Source organism: Scomber scombrus, chromosome 8 (assembly GCF_963691925.1).
Source record: "Scomber scombrus chromosome 8, fScoSco1.1, whole genome shotgun sequence".
Classification (NCBI taxonomy): Eukaryota; Metazoa; Chordata; class Actinopteri; order Scombriformes; family Scombridae; genus Scomber; species Scomber scombrus.
In genome coordinates, this window is record NC_084977.1 from 2,338,632 (window position 1) to 2,345,554 (window position 6,923).

At 39.6% G+C, this 6,923-nt stretch overlaps 1 protein-coding gene across 2 annotated transcripts; it reads right to left on the reverse strand.

Moving 5' to 3' along the window:
* Positions 1 to 1,707: 1,707 nt before the first annotated feature.
* On the reverse strand, positions 1,708 to 6,431 carry aqp4 (aquaporin 4). 2 transcript variants are annotated; one of them, XM_062423680.1, is made up of 4 exons: positions 6,045 to 6,431; positions 5,505 to 5,669; positions 3,567 to 3,647; positions 1,708 to 1,962 (listed from the first exon to the last, which is right to left on the reverse strand). In XM_062423680.1, the coding sequence occupies exons 1-4, from the start codon at positions 6,426 to 6,428 to the stop codon at positions 1,708 to 1,710; spliced, it is 885 nt and encodes a 294-aa protein (XP_062279664.1). In that variant the 5' UTR covers positions 6,429 to 6,431. The 2 variants fall into 2 exon arrangements, with proteins under 2 accessions (XP_062279664.1, XP_062279663.1); XM_062423679.1 differs by lacking the exon at positions 3,567 to 3,647 and having other exon boundaries at positions 6,045 to 6,428.
* Between the last annotated feature and the right edge of the window lie 492 nt (positions 6,432 to 6,923).

Consider the following 6,923-nt stretch of genomic DNA (forward strand, 5'->3'; position numbering starts at 1 on the left):
ATTCACACATCCTGGAAAGGTTTTATATTTACTGTCTAATTTGAAGTTAAAACACAGACAACCCTTACAAAGCATTATGATGTTTGTAGTGTCAACAATAGAAATGAATGTAGTCATGTATATTTTTTAAATGTACATTAAACGGGTATTCGATCAATTTAGCATTGCACTTTCATCAAATTAGGGAACTCACAAGAGACAGATTAACAAGAGTGGTCAAAATTGAAGCAGAAGAAACTGAGAGCCAATAAACAACTCAGTGTGTGTCTTGTGCTCTTCTTATTAAGGAGAAGAGATTTGACTGTTGACTGTGTACTGTAGAAGGTGGTTCTGCATCAGTCACAGATGAGGACTGTCTGCTGTGCACGGTCTGGGAATACCAGTAGCACAACTGCCTAAGTAACTTTAACAGAACGCTGTGCTGGATACTTATTGACTGAACCATTGAACCAATATACTACCAGTCAAGAAAGAAAATCTCAACAACTATTGGATATTAAACATATCCACTTTTCCAACACTTCAGTTCATGAAATGATACATAAGTAATAAGAAGCACAATAAACAAAAGAAAATATTATGTAACAACCCAAATGTAACAGGCCAATATAAATATAAGCTTGGTATCCTGTGGTCGTAACATTTTCCTGATGTCCCAACATCATGCAAAAAGACCTTTCCCTCTGCTGCCATCTGCAGGCTAAACTTAACATTTCACTTGTAATAAGGATATAAGAATAGAAAAGATGTCGAAACTTTTCATCCATCAAAAAGTATTGTTTTCTGTATAGAGCATTACGGTCTCATAGGGCTGCTAGGTGCTGGTTGAAGAGAAGACACACTGAACTATGATTATAGTTATATGTAAGGAAATAGGAGTGAAATATCTGCATTGTTTTCACCTTGTCATTGCCAGCACAACAAATAGATCAGTGGTTAAATTAAAAAGACCTGCTGGGGTTATAATAAATGATTGTTGTATACTTAATGAGTATTATTGTATTGTATTGTATTGAGTATTATACTAACTTTTCAGCTTAAACATGTATATTTCCTGATGTTTAATGGCTCCCAGAAGGATCAAATCATGTAACAATAACACAGTTACATTGCTGTTCTTTTCTTGTGTGTGGTGATGCTGTGAGGGCAGTTCTTGTAACTAACTTTAGTGAATCATTCAATTTATCCCAGTCTTCTTCTACTGCTGTCTCTAAAGTTGTCTCTTTCATTATCTGAACTGTTGCTGAAGACTCCCTGTTTTTTTCTTTCTCCCAATAGTCTCTCTGCCTCTGTTGAAACATTACTGCAGTGTGTTGCATTTTTAGACACAATTTCCACTTTCTGCAAGCTCCCGTTGTCAGTAATGTATTTATTGTAGGTGCAGTGGCTATTTGTATGCAGTTCCATTCCCCCCTCTAAATAGGAACACCCTGAAAACATATTGCAAGTGCCAAAACACAGTTTTCAGCTTTTTCTTCCATTTTACTGGCACAAAACCTTGCTGCTCTTTACTAAATAATGACAAACACAAGAAGGGCCCTAAATATTCCCATTAGTCTTGTTACACATAAAATACATTTGTGTTTCTTTTCCTTCTTCCTCCCATCGTTTGTCAGTGTTGCTTTCCCAGTCTACACGAGGTTTCGTCTCCTTCAGATTGGATTGTTGATCAGCTGTCTGAACATCTTTGCAGCGCTTTCTCTCTAGTCACACAGAGGACAACACATCCCCTGATACCTCCCTCTCCCTTTCTCTTTCCTGCCTCTCAGCTCGCTCCACGTCCATGACGGTGAAAAGAGGTTCCTGAGCGGTGACCGAACCCTGCCGCTGTTTAGTTGCATTGAAAGGTGTCTTGATGAAGACCTCTGAGTAGCGTTGCTTCAGATTTGGGTTTGGGCAGAACAGGTATTCATATAGGGCAGCGGCAAGAGCCCCACCCAGTGTCGGACCTACCCAGTACACCTGAAACATACACACACACGAACACAAACACACACACACACACACACACAAGGTTCATGGTATAAGTAGTAGTAGAGATGGCTGGAAAGGGGACAACCAACATAGTTCATTATTGACTTCTGATATGATTGATGTTGTTCGGCCCAGTTATTTGGTCAAGAGCTGCTGAGAAACACCTTAAAAAACTTCAAGTTGCACAGAATAGAGCAGCCAGAATAATTCTTAATTGTTCTTTCTATTGTAATGTGAGTAAGATGAATAAATGATTATCATCTAACTGTGGAGTTGTCTTCTGCTATTATTATTTATCATTATTAACCTTTATTTTACCTCGAAAGACCATTGAGGAGGAATTCCCATTTTGAACGGTGTCGAGAAACAACAACAACAACAACAACAATGCAAAACAATATTAGGTAGGTAAATGGAAGAAAATTCATACAAAATATTATTTGGAATAAGACACAAAATACACAAAAAGTTACTAAAACAAACATTTAGCAGATGTTTAGGAACATTGTTAAGGAACATTTGAAAGTTCTTCTTTCTCTTTTTGTTGTTGAGTATTTGTGGAAATGTCGGTTACTATTTTTTACTGTTTTATATGCATAATTATTTCCCCCTTTTTTCAGATTTTTAAATATGCCTTGTTTTACCGTTTCATTTTACTCACACTGTTTATTATACTATTTATCGTTTGTTGCCGTTTTTAAGTGGACCCCAGGAAGACTACTTTGCGGAAGCTAATGGGGATCCGAATAAAGAATTATAAGTAAAATAGCACCTAGATAGACAGCTAGATAGAGCAGTTTATTAATTACAGCAGACAAGTTAACAAGAGCTGCTGTAACAGGCTGCCACTAGAGTGGAGCCATCTACCTGACAGCATGTACCACGGCTGTTCTTTCCACCAGTCCATATCACACTGTCATGAATCTTGAAGTGGATTTGCCAAAACTGAGAAACAGCAGTGACATCCAGTTCAACCATAGCAAGAGAATGACTTGATGCCAGCAGGTAAGCCTCGACTGAGAGGGCTCAGGAAATGAAAGAGACACAGAAAAATGTCCACAAAGATAACTCTGAAGCCCATGTGAAAGCAGACAGTGCTGTGAGAAAATGACAAAGAAAGCAGAAAGAATATCAAAGGTTCTCAAAGTAGACGAGACTACTACAATCTCTCAAGATCAAAATCCAAACAAGAAATGATATCAAAGCCAAGTTGAACACAAAAAGAAGACACACAATACTAATGACACGTCATAATACCAGCAATGAAGAGTCACCTCAAAGATTCTCACAGATTCTGTAGAAATAGTGGTTGCTGAAAGTGACTCAAAGTGAACGCTGTTTCTCTCTCTTTCTTGTTATTTGTGGAACACAGAGACAACTGAGAGGTTAGGGTTCAAAATGAGGGAGAATCTACCATGTGAAATGTATTTCCTATTAAGTGTTCAAGGCAAAAAAAAACTCTCTGATGTTGAATTACTGAGATCCTGTTGGACCTAGAAGTTTAGGTTTAGCAAGCAATCTTTGCACATCTATAGATGTTGTCTACTGACAGTATCTGTTTTTATAATGAAATCAAATAAAAGTTTTGTTACCCAGTGATTTTCCCAGTACCACATGATCATGGCTGGGCCAAAGGATCTGGCCGGGTTCATACTGGCTCCGGTGTAGGGAATCTGAGGACAGTAAGAGATTCAGTAAATATTAGATTGTTGCAGCAATTCCTCCAAACTAAACCAAAAACATGGTTGTTGTAATTGCTTTCCAAAGTAATCCAGACAAGCCTTTCCTGATCTGATGCCCCTCATAGTAAAGTTGTATCATGTTACATACTCCCCCCTGCTGGATTGACTTTGTATAACATGACATTCCATTTATGTGTGCCGTGTTTCTCTTCTGGTGCCTTGATTCAGCCTGATTGTGACGGGACTTATATAGAGGGGGGAAACCTGGATAACACTCTTTCTTCCACTTCCCAGCAGCAGCAGCAGCAGCAGCAGCAGCAGCAGCAGCAGCAGCCTGTTTGTGTTACTTATTTGTCTTTGTTAGTTTGATGGGTCTGGTAATCCTGTTTTAGCAGCTTTATTTCTGTTCGGTTTAGTTGTTATGTAATTTTAGGTTAGAGGGAAGAACCCAGATCCTACAGCCCTTTGTTGTCTGGTCTTTTTGTTCAGTTGGCCTGCCCATCAGCTTTAGTTAGAGATTGTTGACCGCTGACTCTTGTAATTATTTTTCGCCCTCTCAGACATGAACTGTTTCAGAGGGCCATAACAATCATGTGACAGTGCAATGGTTAAGGTCTGGTTAGGTTTAGGCACTAAAACTAATTGGTAAGGTCTGATGGTTCAAACTGGTTAAAATCGCTACTTAGAAACATCATCCAGGTATAACAGAGGAACTGCTTGGTTAAAGCTAGAGGAACGATAATGTTCAAAGAAATCAATGTTAAGTGTAGGTAGGAAATTGACAGCAAACAGCAGTCTCCTATTTTAAATGTGTAATAATGACTGTTTATCTCTCAGAAAGCAAAGGGGGTAAACCACAAAACATCACAGGAAGTAAGATGACATGGGTCATAATACCAGCAATGATATTTTGCTGCCTCTGACACCAGAATCGGCACTTTTCATGTTGTCGCATACAAACAATCAGTTTTGGGAGTTATGGGATCAGGACAGTTCATTTGGTCCTGAAACCAATTTAAACAACCAACAATACAGATGCATTCAAATTGCTATCAAAAATAAGAAGTCAGTATATCAGTCTGTATTTTTCTTTCAATGAATGTAAGTGATTCTTACAGTTTCTGCTGTCCACAGATGTTTATACTGTATAAACAGTTCCTCCTTCAGTTCTATAAATCCCTGCAGCACCTGAAGGCTGTTGATACATCTGCAGCCTCTGATTTAAGAAGTGCTGCGCTAGAGTGCAGTGCTGTTACACATGACTGTCCACTGTGTTTATCTGATGACACCAGGCTGCCATTTATGATGTGTGATACAGTAAAATTGATGCAATTACATAAACACTTTCACTAAACTATTTTTTCACATTTTATTTATGTCATTATATTAATGAACTGTTAAAAACGTCACACCATCTCTCTATGTGGCTGCAGACTTATCATGCTGTGTGTTAATGTCATACCGCTGTGCACCTCAGACGAAAGAATATGAATGAGCTTCTTTCCATTTGTTGATCTGTTGATGTCATACTTCACTGTGATTGGCTCAGCTGTTTCAGAGCTATGACACCAGTAATGTGATTGGCTGAGCATGTGTTTATTAATCACCACACACTCATATTCACCTTCATCCAGGTGTTTTACAGTTTGTCAGCTGCACATACATGAACCAAACCAGCAGATGGCGATACAAGATGATAGATAGAAACCGTGTTTTTTGAACACTTTCTCAAACTGAATGGTATTTATAGCAGGGATAGTGATAGATGGTTTGGACTGGACACCCTTTGTTTTTAAAGCTTTACTATCAATTTCTGTAAAGTAGCAGATGGACTAGCGGGGTACTTACAGCAAACAGGTGGCCAATACACACAGACAGGCCGATAGCCAGACCAGATGAACCCTTTAGGTCATTACGTTTGTGGTCACAGGTAGCGAACACAGTGAAGACCAGCTGGAAGGTGATGAAGAGTTCTACAACCAGAGCATTTCCCACTGAGATGCTTCTGTTCACCTGTGTTGGAAATTAAAAAGTGATATGAGCAGCATTAAATACATTATAACACTCCTTGTATGTGATCTGTATGTGGATATAACACACATAGAACTTATTGCAATCTGAAATGTATGGGATCAGCAGGACCATGTCTTTACCACACCCAGATAAGCATCACAGGTTAATACAAAGATTTTGACAGATTTACTCTCTTTAGGAAAGCCAATGGAAAACCTGCTGGGTGGTTTCAAAACTAGTTGTGATGTCACAAATCCTGCTCATAGACTCAACCCCTAAAATCAGATTTATATTGAGCACAGGTGACAGTATGACTATGAAATATTCTGTGATAATGTTTTAAAATAAAGACAAACACATGCATTTCCCTCTTACCTTGGTGACACCCATGCCCCCCCTTACAAGGGCGGGGGTGATCCCGTAGAGAATAGCGGCCCCCACTATCGCTCCCACACACTGGGCCAGCAGGTAAAAGACAGCTTTGGCCAGACTGAGCTTCCTGGTAACCACCATGGCTGCTGTGACTGCCGGGTTGATATGAGCACCACTGATGTGGCCAAAGCACTGCACCATCGTGGAAATACTCAGGCCAAAGCAGAGCGAGATGAGTACCAGGTCAGGGGGACGGGGTTCTTCCTCAGCAGCCCCCCAGTTGATGGTGGAACCAAGGCTGAGGAGGACGAAGAAGACCATGGCAAAGAACTCGCCCCCCACACAGCGCCAGAACTCCTGAGTCCAGATGCCCTTAAAGGCAGTCATGACTTTGTCAACACCGCAACAAGATGGAGGTCTGAAGTGACAGTGTGGTGTACGGCAGGGGAAGCAACACCTTCTGGAGAGGAACATGAGAATCAACACTCAATTTAATTTCAATGAAGATTCTTACCAATAACATCCACATGAGCATAATCCAGTGATCCAGAATTCAGAACTACACGCTATTGGATTCTGTTTCCTACAACAACTTGTAGAATGTGGATGTTTTCCAGCTCCATCAAATCTGTCATTAAAGTTCAAACTTTAACGTCACAATCATTACACTGACTTTTCAGTTATGTCTCCAAATATCTGCAGTAGTCAGTTCTGCACATTGACATGTATCCATGTAATCAGTGTAAAATAGACTCTGACTACCGGAGCTCCTGTGATGTGAGAACCTGAAGAGCTCCTAAAACATCCTAAAACATCCTGTATGTAGTAAACAAATAAAACATGTTCATGACAACATTTTAAAACAGGATTAAACACGCTACT

Excerpts from the sequence above, each read along its gene's own strand:
- aqp4 (XM_062423680.1), bottom strand. The coding sequence starts at position 6,428 with ATGACTGCCTTTAAGGGCATCTGGACTCAGGAGTTCTGGCGCTGTGTG. Across the intron at positions 5,670-6,044 it reads GGGGCATGGGTGTCACCAAG|GTGAACAGAAGCATCTCAGT; the intron begins GTAAGAGGGAAA and ends TTTCCAACACAG. Across the intron at positions 3,648-5,504 it reads GTATTGGCCACCTGTTTGCT|ATTCCCTACACCGGAGCCAG; the intron begins GTAAGTACCCCG and ends TACTGTCCTCAG.